Raw genomic sequence first — 23,715 nt, 5'->3', positions numbered from 1 at the left:
CAGAGCAACACAGATGATGCAGTTGCATCAACCACATCATTCTTTTTGCGTGTTTCTTTCGTTTGAGTATTTCATTCCGAGATGGGTGTAACCGCTGCGGTTAGGGATGTCGCAAACTCGCAGAAGTTCTAGTTCAATTGGGTTTGAACTTCCCTTATTTTTAACGCAAAGTTCGACTGAAGTTCGCCCGCTTTGCGCAGGCACAGAAATTGAAAATGAGCTGATGCCACCAGGCGGAGGAGGGGTGCAACATTTGTCTGTGGTATTGCTTCTTATTAAAGCACGGCCCTGCCTTCGAGGGGACCACCTGTGGCGGCTGTATTCGAGGTTTGCCGACATGTGGGCCGCAACGCCGCTTCGGAAGCAGAATTGTACGGAGGGCTTTTGTTTGCTAGGACGGTCATACTGCTAGATCCACCTTCGTTGCAGAAACTTCCTGGTTGGAAACCGGTAAGATGTCAATCTGCTGCATTTCTTCGTGGTGTTATTGCACCCCACGGCACATCGCGGATTCCCCCCCCCCAAACCACTGCATGCCACAAATAGCCCAAACCAGACACAATCCGCAAGAGAACAGACGCTCACTGTCGCTACAACGCACAACGTTGTGGAGGAGGGAGCGTCTGCTCTCGGATACATTTGACATCACAAGCGCCCCCCACTTGTTGTTGCCCGTGGAGCGGCTGCCAGTGAATCGGAGGTGTATCTGTCAACTTCAAAAATAATTTTCTCAAAAGAAAATTAAATTTGTTACGATATTTTGTTGACATACTTGGTGGTGGATAATTAGTTCATGGTGAAAATATTAGGAATATTGTTGACCATGAATAAATCAGTAGTTAGAATTAAATACCTTCTGGACAATAACTGACAGAGCTCCGACCTCTGACGTCCCCGGCCCCAGTCTAGTTTCTCCCCCTCCCTCTCTGTGTTTGTTCATGAGATGAAACAAGACGTGTCCACCATCCCATCAAAAGGACAGGGTTTGGAATGAAGTAACATGCTACAGCCAAATTAAAAAAAAAAAAAAAAAATGCACTGTCCACTACGAGTTTTGAAGAATGCTACAGAAATACGTTCTGCGTATACCCGAGTTATCCGTATGATGCAGACAAAGCAAGTTTTTTCACTTGTCTGGGATGCGCAACCAGATAACGTAACATTGTTTGCGACAACGTTCGAATCAAAGCGGTCCCGGCATGGTTTGCTGTGGCAAGCGTTGCACGCCTCAAAGGGGCGACTGCTCACACTTCAGAGAGCAGCTTGCGCTTCTTGAGGTCCTGCTTCTGGGCATCCGGCACCTGGTCTGGACACCTCCTCTGGATGGCAGCCAGGTACTGCTGCGCTCGGTCCTCGATCTCGTCCACCTGTGCAAGCACGACGGGACAGCCTTTTAAAGGGGAGCCGGCGATTTTCTGAGCTACCCAAATTCAACAAACTTTTGGAGTACCCAAGTTTAACTCTTTCCGGCACACCAAGCACGTAGCTAAGGGAGGGACCCATGGAACCTGCCCCCCCCCCCCGAACTCTTCTATTTTGCAGGGGCCTCCACTCCCCCATCCTGCTCATTCAGCATTTTTGTCATGGGCGAGCCAAGCCCCCCTCCCCCCCCTCCCGAATCAAAAACCTGGCTACGCGCCTGCCCGGCACGCTATTTATTACCTCTAAATGCAAAATAGCTACTGAAAAGAAAAAAGGAAATGAAGGTTATGCCAAAACCAACATTCAAATTTTCCTGACCTACACAGCAGTGACGGCACACGTCGTACAACTTGCGAGTCGAGCGGGCAGTATAAAGAAAAAAAACTGTATTTTACATGTTTTTGTTTGTTTTTTGGGCACGAGCTTAACTGTTGCCAGCAGAGCCTCTTTGCCTCTCAGACCAAGCATTAAAGTTCAATAACTTTGTGAAAAAAAAAATATATTGTGCCTCGTAATTTTGGTTACTAGCTCGGGTGTGTCTATTATTGAGACTAACCAATTCTGAGGCAAATATGTGTATCAGATTTTGGACGAATCTCCCCTCCTTTAAAGGGACACTGATAGGACACTTATGCTCACTAAGGAGGAAATCTGGCCACGGCGCAACGTCGATGTGCGCTCCTCGTCAGTTGACAAAGAGGACGCGTTTTCCGGAGTTCCTGCAAAGCTAAGTGATTTTTGGTATATTTAGTTTAGTTGCGTGTGTTTACAAGGTAGAAGAAAGCAGTTTTTAAAGTAGCGATAGGATAGGCTTGCTTGTTGGATCTTCTTCATTGGTGGTGTTGCGCGCTAAAGGCAAGAGGCACACCCCATTGGTGTTGATCCTCCGGGTTTAGCGCCTTGCTGTAAGGCACTTTTTCTCTTATGCTACTGGTGTGTTTATGGGGTAGTAGAAAGCAGTCTTTAAAGTAGCAATAGGGCAGTTGGGTTAAAACAGGCTTTTTAAATAGGGTCACGAGATCGAACCACGTGCATGTTTGAAGCTATTGGCAGGCTAGTTGGTTGTGTGGGCAGAGGTGTACCCAGGCTTCCTTGGTTTGAGTTTTGGTGGGATATTTGTGGTGGGGTCGCGCTGTGTGTCGGTAGACAATGGTGAATATGCGACGGAAGAAGAATGTGCAGCCTAAAGTAAAAGAAGGACCCGATGCAGAGTGTGGCCGTTGGTGCTGCATGATGGAGACAGAGTTCAAAACTGTAGCAGAAGCCGAGGAGAGCAACATTACCTGCTGGAGCTGCGAGAAGATAGAACTTGGTTTTAGGAGAATAGGAAGGGAATGTGAGGATGCGGTTCAGGAGTTGAAGCGGGGGATACGGGTAGAGTGGGAGAAGCGGGTTCAGCTCAAGGTGCAGGTCGGAGATTTGATTAAGGGGGCCGAAGTGGATGTGAAGGAGATGACCAGGGAATGGGCAAGCAAGGTGGAAAGTGTGGCGGGAGAGCTGAGACGACAACGGGAACAGCGAGCTGAGCTTCAGCGACAGGTGGAGGAGCTTAGACAGGGTGAAGAGTGGAAGGCGGAATTGTGAGTCTGAGGAGATGGTAGGAGTGCTTAATGAGGAAAAGAAGGAGGTGGCAGATTCAGGGGGCCAGTATAATAGTGACGAGGTGGTTGACAGTGTAGGAAAGGAGCCTGCACAGCTCTATAGTGCTGCAGTACAGCAAACTTCAAGGAAGGCAGCAGAAGTTGAGGCAGAGAAAGCACAGATAACTGGAGGGGATGAAGACAGGAAGTCGGGGGTTAAGAGGGTGCTGGTGGTAGGAGACTCAAACATAACAAGGGTTAAGAAGGGGCTGCTGGACAGGGTGAAAGGGGATGGGAGAGTAAATGTAGTGGCCCAGTCAGGAAGGTGCATGGTAGACGCTATGGCCAAAGCGAAGGAGGAGGTGAGGGAAAACAGGGAGGGAGAGAACCTAGTGGTAGTACACACAGGACTAACTGATGTGTTAAAGGGACGGAGCCAGAACCTTGCGAGGCAGATAGAGTTTGGGTTACGTAAGCTGAGGGAGGTCTCTGAGACGGTGCATGTGCAAATATGCACCATCACAGAGGTCTGGGGACAGTCTTTGCAGATAGAGAAGCGGGTGGTGGAAGCTAACTGGGGAATAAGGGGGATGAGCCGACGATTTGAGTACAGTGTAATGGAAGTAAACAGGGTGGCGTACGAGGCTCGCTCCGACCCTTTTACATGGGGCATCCACTACAGTGGAACCACTGGGAGCATGGTAGGCGATAGAATCGGACGTCATATCGTACATTTTTGGGGGGGGGGGGGGGGGGGGGGGTCCCGGAGCCCTGAGAGCGCCGGTGTAAATGAGGGCCAACATGTAGATCCAGGGGGGAGGGTTTGGGAGGGTGAGAGGAAGCCTCACAGGACTAGGAAAAAGAAACAGCTTAACATAGGGTCCATAAACATGCAGGGGGGCAGGAACAGAATGAAGTGGGAGGAGATTGAGGAGAAATCAGAAAGCGAAAACTTTGTAGTGTATGAATTAGCAGAAACACATCTGAGGGATATGGAACAACCACCATACATACCGGGATGTCATTGGATGGGATGCAACCGGGCCAATGAGGAACGCAAGAGATGGGAATTAGGGGTGGTTAGTGAAGGGTCAGGAATGGGAAACGGAGCGAGAGGGCTGCAGGGAACACATATGGGTCAAAGGCAATATTGGGGGTTTAGACACAACCCTGGGTTTTGAGTATCTAAAAAAGAGGGAGTGATGCAGGGGAGAAAAACCCAGAACCCTTAACATGCATATCAGGAGACGTTAAGGAAATCTGCAATAACAGGGAAATAATTATTTTAGAGGACATCAATGCACATTTGGAAAACTTTGATGGACATATGGATACAACAGGGAGGATGTTAGAGGAGTTCTTGATCTGCTATTGGTTAATGCTCAGGTAAAATGTGATAGAAAAATAATGTGGGAGACAAAGAACTCACACTCAACTATTGACTACTGTTTAATGTCGCAGAAGCTATACAACAGATTAGGAGGTATGGAAATAGATGAGGAAGGCGCAAAAAGTGTAGGGAGTGACCATAAGAGAATCAAGATCAGTTTTGGCACAGTAAAATCAGAAAAGCAAAATCAAAAACAAGAGGGTAGCAATAACTTAAATTATAAACAATTACAGGAGGCATCTAAGCGAGTCGAAAACATAGCATCCAAGCAACCAGAAAGAGAATGGACATATGAAGACTTAGTTAGGGTTTTCAAAAGAGAGTCAGAGAAATATTAAATCAAACAAGGAGGAAGAAAACTAAAATGCAAGCTCAAAAACTGGTGGGATAAGGAGGTTATGGCAGCAATATCGAAACGCCAAGCACCATCTAGAGAACACAGAGGGGCAAAGAAAAAGGGGGCCACACCAGCTGAAGCAGTATCGAAATGGGAGGACTTTCAGGAAAGCGGGAAGCAACAGCATTAATACAGGCCAAAATCGGGAGGGCAGGGGTCCAGTGGATGATAGAGATAAACCAGAAGGATAGGAATACGGCAAAAAGGTTCTGGGAACACATTAGTGCGCAGGGAAAAAAGACCGAGGGGTACCAGCAGACACTAACCACACAGGAAGGGACAAAGGTAGAGGGGGAAAAGCAAGGGAATACATTAGACATACAATCGGAGCAGCATTTTCGGAGTTAGAATCAGATCAGGCCATAGGGAATGGTAGCGTCTCCACAACACAAGAGGTGGATCATAGTGAAGAAGAGGAAATGACCACTGGGGAAGGGAAAGGAATAGAAGGAAAGGCTCCGGCTGGAACTGCGACAGGTCCAGACGGCATACCAATGAGACTGATAAAAGTTCTAGGCAAAACAGGCAAATTGCAACTAAGGCAGGTGATTGACCAGATACTTATGGGAGGGGAGGTACCCAGTGACTGGAAATTGAGTAGGATGAGATTATTATATAAGGGCAAGGGAGATAAAGACAGTATCAAATCATACCAACCAATCACAGTAACTTCAGTAATATATAGACTAGCTATGTAAATTGTAAAAAGAAGAATAGAAAAAGGGGCACAGAGAAAGCAGATTCTGGGGGAGCTTCAAAACAGTTTCAGGAGGGATAGACAACTAGATGATAACTTATTCGTAATCACACAGTGCATAAAGATAGCAATGCAAGTCAATGGCCATTATGGGTAGCATTTTTAGACATCAAAAGGGCATATGGCAATGTGAATCAGGAAAAATTCTGGAACCAACTGAAGGGATATGGGCTAGAGGGAACCATGGTTAAGTTTCTAGAACGGGTTTATACGGAGAATAGGGTGGTTATAACATGGGAAGCCGAAACTACAAGACCAGCAGCAATAAAAAGAGGTCTTAGACAGGGTTGCCCATTGTTTCCCCTGCTCTTTATGATATACCTCAGTGAGATGGAAAAAAGTTTAGAACGGTGCAACCTAGGTTTTGACCTGACTTACATGGAGGGAGGACATGAAGTAATTCAAGTATTGCCAGGGTTAATGTATGCAGACGGTATTGTACTCGTATCAGAAAGTCGTGAGACAATACAGGAACTGATTAAAATTTGCAGCAGGGAAGGGGACAATTTAGGACTAAAATTTAGTAGGGACAAGTCTGGTATAATAGTTTTCAACGACGAGAAGGGGGAGCCCCTGGAGATACAGGACACATTGATAGAACACGTAGAAAGGTACAAATATCTGGGAGTATGGTTAAGTGAGGGAAAAAAGTATCTAAAAGAATGTGAAGATAGTGTAATAAAGAAGGGGAAACGAGACTCAGCTATTATGAAACACGGGGCACTCTGGAACTAAAATAGATATGAAGTCGTTAGGGGTGTATGAAGGGAGTCATGGTGCCAGGACTGTCATTGGGGAATGCAGTATTGTGTATAAGGTCAGAAATCTAGGCAGGTTTAGAGATAGGTTGGCATTGGGGGCACATCGGAATACAGTGTAGACCGCATATAACGTATGTCGTGGGAGTCGCGAAAATCCGCACTATAAGCGATACCGCACTATAACCAAAACATCAATTTTTCAGGCCAAAATACATGCCGTGAGACAACTTACCTTTGTAAAAGAATTTATTTTATGTTAGTTGTAAAATAAAGCTTAGTTTGAGGAAAGTCTTTATTTCACCAGACTAGAACACTTCTCTATCAAGTGTGTCACACATTTTGAAACAAAATGAGCGACTTTTGCCTGGCGCAGCCTTTTAACGGCACCGCGGGTTGCGGACGGACGTTGCGAGCGTGCAGGATTGCTAACCCTAATCCCTTTTCTCTGGAGATGAAAACGCATGAAAATTCGCATCCTTTATACGGTACGCGCCAGTAATACCTTCAACTTGAGCACAGGCATGAAATGCTCCAAATAAGAAATCCGGGCGATGTTCGAAAACACAAATGCTTAGAAATCGCCACTGTAGTCGAAGTAAACAAACACGACGACACGGGCGTTTCTGCCGTCTTGAGAGTGCCGCCACGACATCGCCGCACGAGTAAATGTATTTTCCCTTCTAGTATGTGCTGGGTTATCATAGCGACACACAATGAAATTTACAGTCAAGGATAGCGCTTTTACGCGGAACGATGAGCTTCCACCACGCCGTCTATGTCGACGATCACGACCGACGCCATGTTTGCGGATAGAAGAAGCCGGCCTGCGACCGGCATGCAACGCGCGCGAACATTTCTCCTCGACTTGCGATCGGTCTGTTGCTGCGGTTATTTCCAACGCGGCGGAGGGACGCACGCACGCACGTGAATGACACGTGCGTGCGTTTCTCCGTCGCTATGGCAACTGAAGCCTCTCTCTTCGCTTCTCCCCGCTTCTTCGAGCAACCTCCTTGCCCCGTGAGTGCCACTTGCGGCTAGCGCCGTCGGCGCTGTTATCTAGTGTCGCGGGCTGTTCCAGAAACCGCACTATAACCGGTATTTCCCTTCGCGCGCCTGCATTTTAAGCGGTATATAATTACATGGAGTTCTATGGGAGGCAAACCGGTGGTTTAAAAAAGCCGCGTTATACCCGGTCTTGCACTATAAGCGGTTACGTTGTAAGTGGTCTATACTATACACCAAATGAGGGAGTACAGGGGGATATGGGTTGGGCATCTTTCGAGAGTAGAGAAGCGATCAGTAAAGTAAAATTTGAATAAAGACTAGATGAAATTGCAGATACATGGTGGGCAGCGATAGTGTGCAAGTATCTATATATGAAAATTCTAAACACTAAGTAGACAAACCGAACCCGCAAGCTGAGATGTAAATACATTTAACGAGATGGGGCCGATCAGAGCATATCAGTAGAAAAGAGAGCAAAGGAAACAGAGAGGAAATTGTGGAAAGAAAGCCATGCAGGGGAAACCAGCTTCAACAATATACAGGGCACGAAAGCAAGAAATAAAGAGGGAACAGTTGCTTAATAATTCATCAGGGAGCTCATTGCAGTTTGAAGCTAGAATGGAGATGCTAAGAACGAAAACATATAGGACTAAATACCAAAAAACAGACGCTATATGCGACATATGCAACCGCAAAAGGGAACCTACAGAACATGTAATTTTAAGGTGCCACGGGGCTTCGTCCCACTCTCTTGGAGGGATGGGTACAAACTCCTCCCCAGTCCAGTCTTAGTTTGAGCAATTGCGTTTTTTACTTTATTAAAGGGCCCATGAAACAAATTTTTGGCTAGGATAAATCAATTTATATTGGGATTTTACTAATAGCACATCAATCAGTGACCCAAAAGAAAAAAAGGATGAAAGTCAAAAGCCTGACTTTCGGAACAAAAATATGAAAACACAGCGGACTATTTCGTACCTGCTTCCCTTCGTAAGCTCTCTGCCTTTTCACTGTGACACATCCGCAATCCCCACAGCGCGTCATCGGGCCCACTTGCATGTCACACGACACCGGACCTCACTAAATCCCTTCACCCCTAAGCTGACATTGTGGTGGAAGCTACGCGCTTGCCGGACCAATCAGCCGTCTCCTTTTCATCACCTGACCTCATTCTCTGCGCGTGGGTATGAGCAAGGAAGTGTGATCACACGGCAAAGATGTGGCTAGCCCAACGAGCCCGTAGCTTCACACAGCACTGTCATCTTCGGAATGAACGGGGTGGGGAAAGCAACTTTGGTCTGAAGTTTGAGCGACGGGCTAATCTTCTAGGGGGAGAATGGCCGTGTCTGGGTACACAAACGAGATTCCAAGCAAGAGGGGACCTCCCCCCTTTCCGTCTTCTTGAACTGTTTGGTAGAATGCGCGATTTATGAGTTGAGGAGGAAAGCTAAACAGGAAAAAGTTGGAAAAGTGTTTCATGACTCCTTTAAAAGTATATGTGATGCTGTAGCAAAATATTGATTGGGTAATCTCCTGACACCATAATAAATCGCCTGGACAAAAATAAAAAAAATTAATTTTGGGGGTGTCAGCGTCCCTTTTACAACGACTGCTGCTATGGCCTCTTCCCACCACCAGAAATGACATTCGTTGTTGATGTTGTAGTAGTAGTGGTAGTTGTAGATGTAGTTCGCGATGTATGGCGTCCGTTGTCGATCTTGCAATATCCTCGAAAAAGACTGCCCACAGCCTGCGAGCACCAAACCTGCGTCCGCCGCATGCGAAGCGGAGACATTAATTACCGAGCTACGTCACGGCGCTAACAACCCGCTCTGTACCTTGCATTTTTGTAGTACCCGACGCCCAGCCTCTGGGAAAACGAATAGACGATAACGGAACGCCGTCGTAGCACTGTCCATGTCAAGAGTTCAAGCCGGGAGACGCGCCATCATGCGCTTCCAAACAAAAAAGATTGAAAAGTTTTCAAAACTTGTAGCACTTGATGCCCGCCGTGTGCATGCTCTAGAAACATACGGAGAAATTGCCGATAAATAAAATGCCGCCGTAGCACCGTGGATGCCAAGAGCTCATGCTGGGAGACGCGCACTCACGCGTTCCAGAATAAAAAAGAAACAGAAGCGTTCGGAAGAGAATGGTCAGCTGTCTATTTTGTTTCTAACGTTTCTGTTCCAGCATGCCACAGTGCGTGAAGGCGACGCCGATGCCCAACCACTTCACTGCGACGCGTTGCAGGTATTGCTGTGACTCCACTGTAGATTAATGTGGGACTGCTCAATTTTTTAAACTAGGTTTTTGTGTTTTTGGGTCTTATCTTTCTTCAAAACGCAAAAGTGCTTCAACGTGCAGCTACGGACAAGAAATCGGCACCTTTCAAGGCTTATCTCGAAGAAAAGAGGGCACAAGCACAAGATACTTTAACCTCCAGGAAACAAGTGCACGACCCAAATACTAAAAAAAAAAGTCCTGGTACCGAAAAAAAAAGAAAACGAGGAGGGGGTGTGGTTTCTGAAGAAAGCCTGGTGAACAGTTCAGTGCGGGCTGTGCTCTGTGAGAAATTACATGCCGCCGACGGAAAGCCGGCCCCACGTGGTTTCTTGTACGTTCGTCGACAAGCAAATAGCGAGAGAGGTCTCGTAACCTCTCATGCGCTTGTCCTCATACTTTTTTCCTCCACCGGTCAATGGTGTGAGGCAGTAGATCAACCTCAAATTTGCAAAAAAAAAGGTGTGGGTTGTTGATGGTTTCCAATGTGAAAAGACGGACAATCACAATTTTGGCGCGCGTCCGATCACACTTCGCCGTGGCGCTCGGTTTCTAGCGAACAACAGACTTTACTTTCCGGCACACTAGGGGACAACGAACGACGTCTTCTCGTTTTAGTTACGCCCGCGAAGGACGCTTCACGGCAGACAAACCACGTTTATCGCTTGCGCTGGCGGTTGAACCGTCTACGAGTGCTGTCTCTGCTCTCTCTGTAAGAGGCGACTTAGATCTCGCTTTCGCGGTGACTGAAACCAAACCCCCGGGAAGCTTCTGCTGCACCGGGGGCCGTGGCAGGGTCGTCAGCTTGGGCGGTCGCATTCCATATGGGATTAGATAGGGTGGATGAGAGACGTGGGAGAGAGGGGGAAGGGGGGGAAACCCCTTAAACGAGTTTCATCTGTAACACGTTGGCATCTTGTAAGCCCAGAGTATGCACGAAAAGGCGTGAAAGGCAACGAGCACGTGCTGGAGGTCGGGCGTTCCAAAGAGACACCGTTCTCTTCTTGTCAGAAACTATAGGACAGAGGTGGCGAGACGGACATATTCAAAAAGCCATAAAAAAGAACCACTTTAAGTGAAGCAACAACAACAAGACGTGGCACTTTTTTCATTCTCTTTCTTCCCAGTTGGTGGCCACAGCGAATTCTACTCATAGAGAGATTGCTTAGCATGTTTCATTATTGCGAGTCACCATTTGTAAAACAAGGACCCTGTCCAATGTACATACAATGGCATGAAACTGACAAGACGGAAGCTGCCTCTTTTTTCCATATGCTTTTCCTTTTAAGTTTGTTTTTTAGACGGGGGGTAGCGGAAGGGGCTGGGTTTACCCACCCTTATTGCACCCCCAACTTGAGCCCTTGAAGAACCGCACGAAGCTTGTGAGCAACGGTTTGGCCAGCCTTGCTATAGCACAAGAGCACTTCCAGATCAGGAGATGATGAAATAAAAGAAGAAAATGCGGTAACAGAGTGATAACTATGTGGTAACTTGGGCCATTTGGTACTGAGACGACATAATGAATATTGCACGAAGGACAGGAAAACGGGAGAGAGACACAAAAAACACACAAGCGCCGAGAGAGAACAATTAGTGGGAGTCACCAGTAGGCACTCACCTTGCGGAAGGCAGTGGGTCCTCCGTCACCAGTCTTGTCCAGACGAACCCATCCCAAGGACATGGCTTTGCTGAAGCCCACCTTGGCATTGGGAACGTTCTTCTGCGAGGCAGAGAAAGCAACACAAAACGTCGGGAATTCGACGAGAAGGGTCAGCACACCTTTGCCTGCTAAATCATCTGGAACCTTAGGGCGTCCCAAGGTCATCTGCGGATCCTTCCGTGCTGCCGAGAGCGTGGCGGAACTATGTCCAGCACAGCGAAATAAAGAGGGATAAGCACATGCTGGGGATGTTTCCTCTCTTTGGAAAACATTCTCAAACTAATCAGCAAGTTCACAAGCTTTATTTGGGCATAGCAGATGACGGGAGTCGAGATGAAAGAAAAGGATAGGACAACAGGTTCTGCTCGTACGGATTCTGCCAAGGAGATCCCACCCCAATTTCTGTCATTTAATGTCCAGATTAACTGTACATGCTTCTCTTGCAGAGCGGAGTACCGCGACGTCGCAACTATTTTACTTCAAGTAACGCGGAAGAAGCGACCGTTGATCTTGTAGGAGACGCGAAGGGCGCGATAAGAGGTGGCGGTTCACTGTGCAAGTGCCATCATGCGTCTCCCAAGCAGGGGCGGATGCAGGAATTTCCTGAGGGGGGGGTCAGGTGTTGGTCAGCGTACCATATGTTTAGGAACCCCTCGCCCTCTCCCTCGTTTTACGCCCTAAATTTTACGCATGCAGAAATCAAGAGGGGGGTCAGGACATCCGAACCCCCCTCTAAATCTGCCCCTGCTCCCAAGTCCCATGAAAACGGTTGTCATGTTGCCTGCTTATACACGGCCGCCTCGAAACGGCGGTTGCATTATCAAAACAATGCAATTACACATGTGTAAGTAGCACACACAATGTCTCAAGGTTCGAGAAGCTTCCTCCTCATTGGGCCTCAAGGGGCTGTGAAACACTTTTCCAAATTTTGAGTTGAATGTTTGTTGGGAATCCTTGCCCTTTATGATATAACTAGGGCTCCGTGTTTTCGGAGTTTATTTTTTTGCCGAAGATTCAAAGTTTATCGGAGTTTACATTTGTTTGATTGCGAATTCTTTGAAATTCGGAGTTTAATTTCACAGTATTTCCTATTAAAAATAAATATGTAAATAATAACCGTATGTAAAGGTAAGCCAAATAAAAAATAAAACGTGCTTGTATCGACTAAAATTTCTTCAGTTGAATTTGACGTTCGTGCCATTGCCATTGGCATTATTAATTTGTGCCACGACAAAAGTCGTACACAAGTGTGGCTTCGATAAATGTCGATACCTTAAAATCAATAAACTTCCAGAGGTAGCTGCAAAGAAGCTCGTAGTCGTCCCCTCAATCTATCCCGCGACCGCACGAGGTGTAGTGGTTAAGGATGTAATAGATAATAATAATAATAATAATAATAACAGTTTATTTCCATTACACCTAATGGTGGAGCCAAGAAAAAAAAGCCGCGCTATGCGGCCTGACGAGTTCTCAGCCCCAGTACATTCTGCAGAAGCGTCGGAAATATCAATATACAAAAAATCGTGCATAATCACAATACAAAAAAAAAAAAAAAAAAAAAAAAAGAAAGAGAAAGGGATAGTTTTGACTGTTCCTTTTCTCTATTTAATACAATCTCTATGGTCCACAGCTTTCACTGTTACCCCCAGAAACATACCGTCTCCTTTCTCTAAATCCCATGGCCCAAACTGGAAACCAAAAGAGTGGCTTTTGTCCTGACACGAATGTACAATGACCTGTTGCCCTGAATCAACCTTGACGAGACAAGCGGTAAAACCTTTTTTGACAACCGTCCGAGATTTGAAAGATAATTATGGTGCCATTTTCCCAGGACCATTGACCCTGTGCTAAACTAATTGTAAAAAAAAAAAAAAAAAAATTTTTTTTTTTTTTTTTTGGGGGGGGGGGGGGGGGGGTGGCATTGGCAGATAAACATTTGGAATTTATCGGATAAATCCGAATTGACCAAAATTTTACCGGCGGGTGTTTTTCGGAGTTTTTTTGGATTTATCCGAAAACACGGAGCTCCAGATATAACCCATTTTTATTGGCTTGATTGTCTGGATTCATTTACTAGCATTAAAAAGATAATTTTGGTTTCCCAGGAAACTTCCCTCTCAGTTCTACAAGTATGTCACTGTAGGTGACCAACAAAAAATATCCGTTGTCTGTGCAAAATGGCAACGCAGTTCGGACTTGATGGGTTGTGCTCCCGCCACTTCGTGGCTTCTGCCACTAGGCAACTCACAAACTGAGAACCATCATCAGCAGCAAATGTTGGCCCACAGCAAACGCGCAGTACGCTGCTAGGTGTAGTTCTCATCTCACACTCGTTAGAGTACGTTGTCGGCGGGGGGGCTTCTCGCAAACTTCCTCCGTGCTGCGAGCTTCGGTTTGATTTTCTGACAAGAAGTTCCTCTTCTGAAAACGCCGATCCAAACAGAAGGGGGCAAGCACCTAAACGAAAGCAATGCGAGCAAACTGTGGAGCGAAGTTACCGAGAAGCTTGCTGCGGACGCTTACGACGCAGCATGGACGTCAGAAGAGCCGACGGCCGACAACATTCAAAGCCTCGTCCGCCAGAAAGAAAGACTGCAGTGGCAAGGACAGCCACGACGACATAGGCGAGGAGGTAGCGCTCGGGGACTGACAGGAAGAATCTGTTTTCACATCCAATGTCCCGGGTGCAATCAGCAAGTGGGGCACATTCCTTGGAAACTGTACCGATGTTATGGATGCGATCCATAAGAATGTGGATGACGTGGAATCATTCATCCAACAGTGTTGGTGCTGCACCTACCAGAAAGATTTGAGATTTCTTTTAAATATGCGGCATTTCATTGCGTGCAATGCTTTTTGATCGGATACGACCAAGTGGCACTTCGTTGCGGAGGTACGCGATTTCAAAAGTTCAACTGAATTATTATAGTGCCGATTTACGAGTTTTACACTGCAGCAATATTTTGGATAACTAACGATTTAGTCCCTTAAAATTAGTTACACTGAGGTTTTTCTGCACTGTGCAATCCACTCATAACGATAATGAGAAAACCCAAAAATTCAATCGTTATAACCAATTATTGTTGTACCTATATTAGAAACTGAGCATTTGTTGTCTAAAAACTGATTGTCATAGGCAGTACATCGTTATATCTGCTATCGTTATGAGTGAACCGCATTGTACATCATTATACGCCAATTCGATATCTCCACTAAATCCGACAGGAAAATGATGCCTCACACTTTTGCGTCACACTTTTTCTTCGGGACTTCCTTTTCTACGAAACCAAATACCGTGGAAGCCAATACTGGCAACTCCCGCGGAAAACGGGCGAAAAGTGATTGCAGCGCCCCTGGCGAGCTCGGAGTCTCCGCTGGCAGACAAATTCTCCGAAATGCATTGGTTTTGCCTATCTCCGTGCGAGGTGACCAAGGAAAAAAAATTGTCACGGACATTCGCTGCTTTGAAAGTTAAAAAATGGGCGCCAGCTCATGAGTGAAGGACATTCTCTTCGCGTGGGAAAGATGTTACAGCTTTCTGGGTGCAATTTCGGAGTTCTCCCGAAGAAAACATTCTGTCACAACTTATGTAAGCCAAGCAAAACACGAATGTATGCCTTCGCGCTGTTTCGTGAAAAAGGGAAATGTACAAACATTTCAGAACATAGCTTCGTTTCAACTTTATTGTTCTTATCAGTCAATTCGTGTTGTCGTTGCAATTCCCATTTCTCGTGAGTGTCTTGCTTATAACCGTTTCGTCGAACAGGCGAGCTAGCTAATCCCGTTAAGATCGTCTCCGGATGAAGAAGCAGAAGTCAATTTCGAACCACGTACGTTACGGCAATGTCAGTATGCTCCGAAAGAAGGCGTTGTGCATATGCAAATCTGACGCGATTATAGATTAACAAAAGCGGAGTTACGAAAAAAGCAGACTTCTCGCGCTTGCAAAGAAAGAAGGGGAGAGCGTCGTAGCCCCGGTGAAAAAAGGTGATTTCAGTCACGTTATTTACAGTGCACAAATTCCGATTGTTAGCGCGGGGACGACCAACATCTTCTGCTTCGCTGCTTCTTTACTTCTACGATAAAGGCCGACACCCGTTGAACCGTTTCCACTCTTTCCATTTTTGAGTCTTCTTTCTTTTATATTTTTGAGGCGACGCCACTCTGCCGCGTTATTTCTTCCTCTTGCTTATATGTTGCTGTGTATATTTTTTGTTTGCTTTTTGCTTTTTTTTTTTTTGCCTGACATGTAAACAATCGCGTATCCTTGCTTCGTTTGGCTCAGTTTCTACTCCCTTTCCTTCGCTTCGGCGCTTACTACCCCCGTTTGTCTGCGCTAGGCCCGGGCATTTTGAGGGCCGTCTGCAACTTTGCTCTTGTTGTTGTTGTTTTCTTCCACTGTCGTCTGCGATAACCTCCTATTTTCGCCTTCGATTGAGTTTCTAATCCAAAATCGTCATACGTGCTTTTTGATATTTATTAAATATATTAAGAAGTGTAAGCTCGTTACCCATTTTTATTCAAATTTTATTTGTGTACTCCGGCCGGCACGTCTGCTACGGGTCATCGTTTGTTGATCAACCGGCCGCATTCAAGAACAAGTTTGTGCGATGTGGTGCCTACCATTGCAAGAACAAGTTTGTGCGATGTGGTGGAAAATCTTTCTTCTGCTTCCTACGTCAACCTACGGACACCTACGTCAACAAGTACTTGAATGCACTTTTAAACTACTTCGTCAAGCGAGCGAACGAACAACCCGCCAAAGTCACTGGAAAAAGAAATTCGAAAGCAAAAAAAAGGTTACTCATTGCTAGCACATATAGAAGATTGCTGCCTGCGACCAAAACATTTCTGCGACTCTTTTTTACCGGGCAGTGTGAGCTGCACTACGTTATTTATTTCCCCTGTTTTGTTTTTAGTTCGTACCGACGCCGCGAAAGCTAATAAAGAAATGTACAAAAAGCAGCTGAAAAAAAAAAAAAGGGTCGCTTTCTTCTTTTTTCATTTGTTTCGTGTGTTGATTCCGCTTTGTTTGTCGTGAACTCAACACCGGTGGCGACCACCAGCTATTCATTTGCTGCTTTCCATTTTTCTTTCTTTTTTCTATAAGCGCCGCAACGATCGTCGTCGTTGAAATAGTTTTTTGCTAGCTTCTTTGTTTTATTCGCCGTTGTTCGCTTCTCTTTCCCGTTTCTTTTTATTTTCGTCGGGAATGGCGACACCATGTTTTCTGCAAAGTTCGGTAAGTGTTTGCACGGTTATTTTTTGTCCTCACTTTTTGTTTTGTTTTTATGCACCAGCAGCTCGTGCGCTTGCTCTGGTAATATTAACATGTCGTTTTTGCATGTTTTAACGATTACGACGTAGTTCGAGTAGCTAAACGCCTTTTTACCGCTTCCCAGACGCGTTTCAAACGCATGTGATCCCCTGAGAGGCGTTTGAGACCGCTAAATAAACTGCTCTATCTTTGTTTATGCGGGCGTTGTTATTCGATTGTCGTTGCAGTTGCGATCAGTGGATTCCGCTTTGAAAGCGAACTGACCGCAATAAATTGTTTCTGCTGTTAGGGTGACGATACGAAGCTTGTAAAGCTCGAGGACGTCGCGGAGCCTATACTTTTCCATTGCGACGACTGCTTCCGTAGACTCCGAGTCCGCTAGAGGCGCCACTGTCACGTTCGCCGCCGCTCCTATGAGTTTTCGGAGGACTTTCCGAAGCTATATCGTATTTGACGAAACCCTAGCCTTAAACAGCTTTTGCATGAAATCGTTTTCAGCGGCTGTCAGCATTTTTTCGAGCTGGTGTAGGCTTGGGAGTTTGGGCGCTTCACGCAGGTCGGGCAGGTCGAGCGACCTGGCCACCAGGGGTTTCCCCAGGAATTGAAATTAGGGGGGTGTCTGAATTTTTAGGGGGAGGGCATTGAGAATAGAGAGGTCGTTGCAAATTAAGGGCGTGCCTTCCGAAAAACAAAGGGGGGCACACCCCCCTAGAGGATGTACCCCCCTAGGGAACAAAGGGGAACAAAGGGAATGTACCCCCCTAGGGAACAAAGGGGGCACATCCCCTAGGGGGGTGTGCCCCCCCTTGTTGTAGGGAAATCACTGTTCGCCACCCACCATGAGCAGCTGCTGGCTGATGCCCTGCTGGGGGATGGCTTGGAAGACGAGGGCTTCGTGACTTCCCTTCTCGGCCACCTCCTGCCCCTCCGCCGTGAGCTCCCAGAGACGGGTGCTCCGCTGCTCCGCCTGGATCACCTGCCCAAAACAACGGGAAGGGTGTCCACCCCAGTTAGAAGACTGAAAAAAAGAACAACTGGCCAGAAGAAACTAGGACTTGTAGCAACATGCTGGCTGACGCTACAGCCGCTGAACGAGCTACCTTTGGAGCACATTCCTAGTGGAGATTCTCCACGCTGACATTTTTTATTGCGTGGTATAACAGCGCGAAGATGTTCTCTCAGTGTTGCTGTTGCGGTAGCTTCGATAAATTTAGTTGCTTCAATGTATTTTTCCGAGGTCAAAGGTGGCGAGAAGGATTTTTCTACCAGGAAAAATGTCTTGCAGGTCGGGCTTTAACAATTAGATTAATAAATTACAAACAATTAATTCTTTCTTTTTGTAAGATTTCCAGGCCCGCATCAATACAAAGTTGAGTAGCTTACATGTAAGAAGAGCATACCACATATACTTCTGTAAAAGCCTCTTTTTTTTTTTCTTAATTCCACTCGGGTGCAGGTTATACACAAGTCCTTCACTTTAGGCACCTTTATAATTTTTTTTTTTTATTGCATCCAAAGAGGGGGTCTGGGTTATAAACTAGGACGGCTTATACACAAGCATATACGGTGTTTCAAATGCAAAGCACACAGCTAATATGTCTACCTTTTCAAGACTGAAACGCAACATGATGCGCTTGGATCCCAAATAAAGCTTCTGTATTACAACATTGGTTTTTACCAGAGTTTGTTATCGTACATTTTCTTTTTGTTTGTTACCCTGCGTTTTCTTGTTTGTTCTTGGAAGCAAAAAGCAGTCTGGATTGTTACACAATGAACATTAAATAACACGAAAAGTATGCACAAACAAGAACAGCAAGACGGGAAAAGCGCCAGCTCAAAACCGCCGTTTTTATCCAGAAGAGAGAGAGGAAGTGAAGATATTCATCAAAAATAAAAATGATGAAAGATACTCAAATAAGAAATCATAAATGAAATTGCTGTTTGAAATGTCTCACCAACTAGCACACCTTACCATTTTAGTACTGGTTTGTAAAGCTGACTGGCGTGGTTTCTCCGCTGCGGTGTCCGTGAGGACACCACATTTTCCAAACTCCAAGGAACAAAGGGGTTCCCCAGAGCACCCGCCAAGCTCCAAAATTATCTCCACTATCCCAGCTCCTAAGTAATCCCAGTTAAAGCACCCTTATTGGTCGACGGGAGCCATCTATCCATGCATAACTATGGGTTGACTGGCGCATTCATTTTTGATAGCAAGCTCCGTAGGCACCTGAACTGCTTTATTGCATCAATGTGGACACCAGGCGGGGTTCCTTGGCAATCAGTTGAGGCAGGCGAGGGTTCCTTGAGATTGAAGTTTCCGAACACCTGCTTCGCAGTGTCGGCACCCCATTCCCCTAATAACCTTGCGGGCACCACCACGTTCGTGCTTATTAGAGGGCGGTCGGTGATTGTCCTGTAATAGGCCCGAATACCAAAAAAGATGCGTCACAGCTTGAGATGGTTCACAGGAGAGCTATTCGCTTCATCTATGAAAAGTATAATCGGCTACATTCCCCCATCTTCATTAATGGTGGCAAACAATATATCATCACTCCAGCATCTCGAAAAATTTCGAGACTAAACTTTTTGTTTTTGCTTTATCAGAACAGACTCCGCATTGAATCAAGTTTATATTTATCCCCATCATTATCTAGGGAAACTAGGCACCGTCATCAGTATTCCCTGGTACCAATATTCATTCGAACTAACATTTTGAAGTTTTCCTTTTTCCCACGCACTATTACGGATTGGAACGCCCTCCCTCGTGACATTTGTTTTTTGCCCCCGACTTCAGTGGTGCTCTTGAGAATCACACCTTTTGACTGTTCTCCTTTCCTGGTGTTTGGACATGCATTTTTATTGTATATTAGGCATTGATTATGGAATATTTATTATGCCGATGGCGTTTATATGTATATATATTGTTGTATTAGCAATATATATGGTTGCCATGTGTTTCTTGTTTCTCATATGTATAGTTGTGTTGTTTTGTATGTACCCCACACCTGCAGGGGCCTGTTCAAGGCCTGCAGTATGTCTAAATTAAAACGTTCAGCCTTTCCACTCTCGTGAAGAAGGAAGAACAGCGGAGCTGTACTTTATACACTGCCGCAACGCGCACGCGCTTGTTTCCCGCTTTTTTTCGTCTGAGACGCCGGCGAACCTGAGTTGGTTGCACACAATGCCTTGACGCCAAATGGGTAATCCATGAACACCCTCCGGAACATCGCGGTCGCACCCGGGAACTGTTCAGCCGGCGTGGAGTGCAGTTGTCGCCGGGATTCGCGCTGCCTTCGTGGCACAGTCATCGTCCGTGACGTTGGCCCGCCGGCACCCTTTACATCGCTGTTTCTGTTCTCGGCGGCAGCTTTCCAGTCGAGCGATGTGCTTTTTGACAAGGTAATCTGAAGCGCTGGACGCAGTGGAAGTCGAGGCGACAGCGGCTTTGCGGCGGTTGCGGACCCATTCGCGCTGCTGCGTACGTCGCCGCTCCTTCTGCAGGCAGTCTTTTTTCCCCGCTCCTTCTGCGCACGGCCAACCCATCCTAAGTCCAAACCGAAACTGGTAAGAGTGTAGGAAACAGCACACAAAACAGGCAAGGACGAAGAAACACAACACAAAACAGACGAGCGCTGCGCTCGTTACGTGTGCTCCTTCTTTGTCATCGTCTGTTTTTCGCGCTGTTTCCTACGATGAATTACCACCAACGCGCCGCCCAACTATCCCTTTTTCTATGATAGCTGGAAAGGTTGGAGCCATCTACCAGCGACAGCGGCAACCATACTGGTTGTGTGCTTGCCGCCGTCGCTTATAGATGGCGGTAGCTGTCCAGAGGCATTTTTGTCGACAAGTGTTTTGTACCAGATACGATCCTCGGGAACCTAGCTCTTAACAGCTCCGCTGTAAAATAAAACTAGGAAATTTCACTTCCCGAGCCTTAGGAAGTGGGAAGCTCAGGCGATGCAGTTTTGCTTTATCACGGGCTATTTTAATAGTTTTAGAGGATGTAGAAGTGTTACCTGCAGTTTTGTATAGAAATTCAGATAATTGACAACGCCATTTTAAGCGCAGAGACGGCCGAAGCGTTGTTATTTTGAAGCATGGCTTACTTTACCACATCCTAGAATAAACTACGAGCTACGGGTGCCTTGGCACGTGCTAACCACGCGCAACTGAACTTTACAGAGGAGCAAGGTGTTCATGTCAAGCTTGCAAACGGAAAGGCATTGTACCCATTTTTTTTTATCTCTCTAACTGCGTATTATTTTTTGTATATGACCCGTTAATTCCCGTCGACATATTTGCATTATTATTACGGCTGGGCATTTGATCGATTAACATACCGATTAATCGATTAATGCTTTAATCGCGATTAATTTTTTAAACTGGTTAATTGGTAATATCTTAACGAACCAAAATAAAGTAAAAAGTAAACGTTTTCACCACGCAGACATGGACGACAACACCTCTATGAAGGGCGAACTTTATGTCAGAATTTAGCCTAAAGTAAACTGTAGGGGGAAGATTCGTAACTCCTGACAAGGTGCTGAAGGTTACACGTCTCCCGGCCACTTCAACGGGGTTTGAGTGTCCGTTTAGTGCAACAGAGAGAGACTATGGTGTGAACAATCAAAGGAGGTCGCTCTTGCCGGATAATATCACCGAACCTTTTACCTCATGCACCTGAAGTAATAATGTGTCAGTGCCTTCGAACTGTTCTTAACTACACATCAAGGTTGAATCATAATAAAACTTGTGTATTAGGCCCTTTACCTCATGTTCAGCAAAGGCAAAAACAGAAAACAAATATTAATTTTTGACTTTTTAAAAATATTATGCATGGAAATTAATGAGACCGATTAATAGATTCATTAAGCGATTAAAGGGTGGTGATTAATCAGGTTAAAACTTTTAATCGACGCCCAGCCCTAATTAATATTCCGCCCACCAAGTTTCTCGTCAAGGTGCAAGATTCCAATTTCTCCCCTGTTCCCGAGTCCCCTTACCCCCCTCTCAAACTCTGGGTGTAAACTGAAAATCGAAATTTAGTGGCACTGGCTGCTGTTACAGAGCCTGGAACATGGGCCCGACCGGTGCATTGACGACATTCTTGTTTGTGGTCCCTCGGCTTTCGCCCGACGGCGTTACGCTACTATCGCACCGTCTGCCTACCACGATCTTGGTACGGCAGCAGAGGTGGGTACGGCAGATGCCCGATCTGCCATGGGTTGCCCTCCGGCTCGACGGACTGTGGAAGCCTCGGCAGCCGAGTCGGTTCGCCGCAGCGACGGCGATACTAGCGTTCATTCGCGTTTCTTTTCCCGGAACTTGTTTGACCATTTGCCAGGGTGACAGCACCAAACAGCGTGACATTGCGGCTTTTGCGACGTCGTTAGTTGCCACTTAAGAATGCTAAGCCCCCCCCCCCCCCCCCGAGTAGAAGACCCGTTCTAGGCACCGCCACTCCGACACTTTCGTTCGGGAGGTCTATGGATTGCAACATAGTTTGACTGGGTCCATCAAATTAATTAAAGGAAAGCTGAAGCAATTTTCAAAAAAAATCTGTTAGGAGTGGATTTCTATAGCGTTTTGTCTAGTGAATTCAGTCGTAGCACTTACCCATCTTGGCCAGAAGTAAATGTAAACCGCATTTAGTCTAAAAAACATGCACAGCGATTGTTGTCGGGCATGCGGGGATCCTCTCTGCCGCCTGCTTTCTGTTAAGAGCGTCATGACGTCATTGACGGCATCCCTGAGCAAGCTAAGTGGCAAGCAAGGGTCATCTGACCGTGCTGATGACATCACATTTGCTAGTTTCTCTCACCGCTCTCGCGCTTTCCTACCTTCGGCGCGCTGCAACGAGCGGGTCTACGTCAACTTTTATTGTTTGTTCGAATTCAAGGAGCTCTTCTCTCCCCTTTAAGTCTATGGGTGTCGTTAGCTAGATGTGTGAAAGCATATGAGATTTCCAAGATGTTCTTCGCCTATACTTGTCAAATCACCTTTGCACATAGTTCCTACGTTACATGAAATAGTTCTTGCAAAGTTTGGCTATCAAAGAAAAGATTTCTGCGTTTGACGCATGTACATTTCGATAAGACTATAATAACTCATATCTTAAATGAGAATGCAAGTATCTTAATTCGAAACATAAAGGGGGACATTTGTAACGCTTTGAAAGAACCGAAGGTCTTTTTTTACTTCATCTGAATTCCAATGCACTGCTCCTGTGTAACGACAACATAAAAATCAGGGAAAAGTTTGTTGATCACAAGTGTTCCCTTTTCTGAATGCACGTAACATGAATTACAGAGAGTGCACCCTGTGAGAAATTCCTCTATTGGAAAAGAAACGGATGTGACCTCCTGAAAGATAGCCAAAATCCATAACTTTTTTTTTTTTTTTTGACTGAATGCTGAACAACAACAACAACAACAACAACAACACACACACACACAACACACACACACACACACACACACACACACACACACACACACACACACACACACACACACACACACGTCAGTTACGTCAGATACTGGCACACTGTAGGCAGGAACGCAATTTAACCCACAACAATGAGGTTTCAACTCTAATATTCAACAAACTGACACAAAATAAAGAAGAAAACAAAATAACTCCAGAAAAGAGCATGATGAAATCCGGCCGAGCCCATTCATTCGCGGGCCCGTCAACGAACGACAGCAGCAGTGTCGTCATAGCGCAGCAAGCAGACTCACATCGCCAAAGGATTGGATGCTCTTGATTGCTCCAACGACTTTTTGATGGTCGACATCGAGCCGATATGCCAAGTCCAGGGAATCTGTCGCTCCATGTTCCGCGACGTGGAGCAGAACACGCTCAACAAGATCCGCCATCCTTGAGAGTTGACACAGTGTTGCTCGGCGTTTTCGTGAAACTTCTCCAGTTTCGGCACGCTTAGCCACCAGCATTCCGGATATATCGGATATATCTCGGGATAGCAGCACAATAAATCAATATAGTTTGCAATTAAAAAACCTCAATTAGAAAAAGGCAAAGGTTAAGATATTACAATGATGTAATATTATGTTTTTTGCAGAGTCCCTGCTCCGTCGTTAGAGAACGAAACCCGAACCAAATGTGCGTATGTGACGCGAGTCCTACAGGGACTGGGATAATTTAAAATTGTGTTTCACG

The 23,715-nt window shown here is 46.0% G+C and overlaps 1 protein-coding gene across 1 annotated transcript; it reads right to left on the bottom strand.

The window, feature by feature from the left end:
* Nucleotides 1-1,312: 1,312 nt before the first annotated feature.
* LOC8052327 (phenylalanine--tRNA ligase alpha subunit) lies at nucleotides 1,313-23,427 on the bottom strand (the record flags this gene model as incomplete). The annotated part of the gene is given in 4 exon segments (XM_042289573.1): nucleotides 1,313-1,367; nucleotides 11,214-11,315; nucleotides 17,372-17,509; nucleotides 23,277-23,427. Coding segments are annotated over 4 exon segments (433 nt in total), but the record flags the coding sequence as incomplete, so codon positions are not given.
* Nucleotides 23,428-23,715: the final 288 nt, after the last annotated feature.

The sequence above is a fragment of the Ixodes scapularis genome, unplaced genomic scaffold (assembly GCF_016920785.2).
Source record: "Ixodes scapularis isolate PalLabHiFi unplaced genomic scaffold, ASM1692078v2 PGA_scaffold12__126_contigs__length_90152505, whole genome shotgun sequence".
Lineage (NCBI taxonomy): Eukaryota > Metazoa > Arthropoda > Arachnida > Ixodida > Ixodidae > Ixodes > Ixodes scapularis.
Note: the sequence above shows the minus strand (reverse complement) of the source record. Positions and strands in the feature narration are given on the sequence as shown.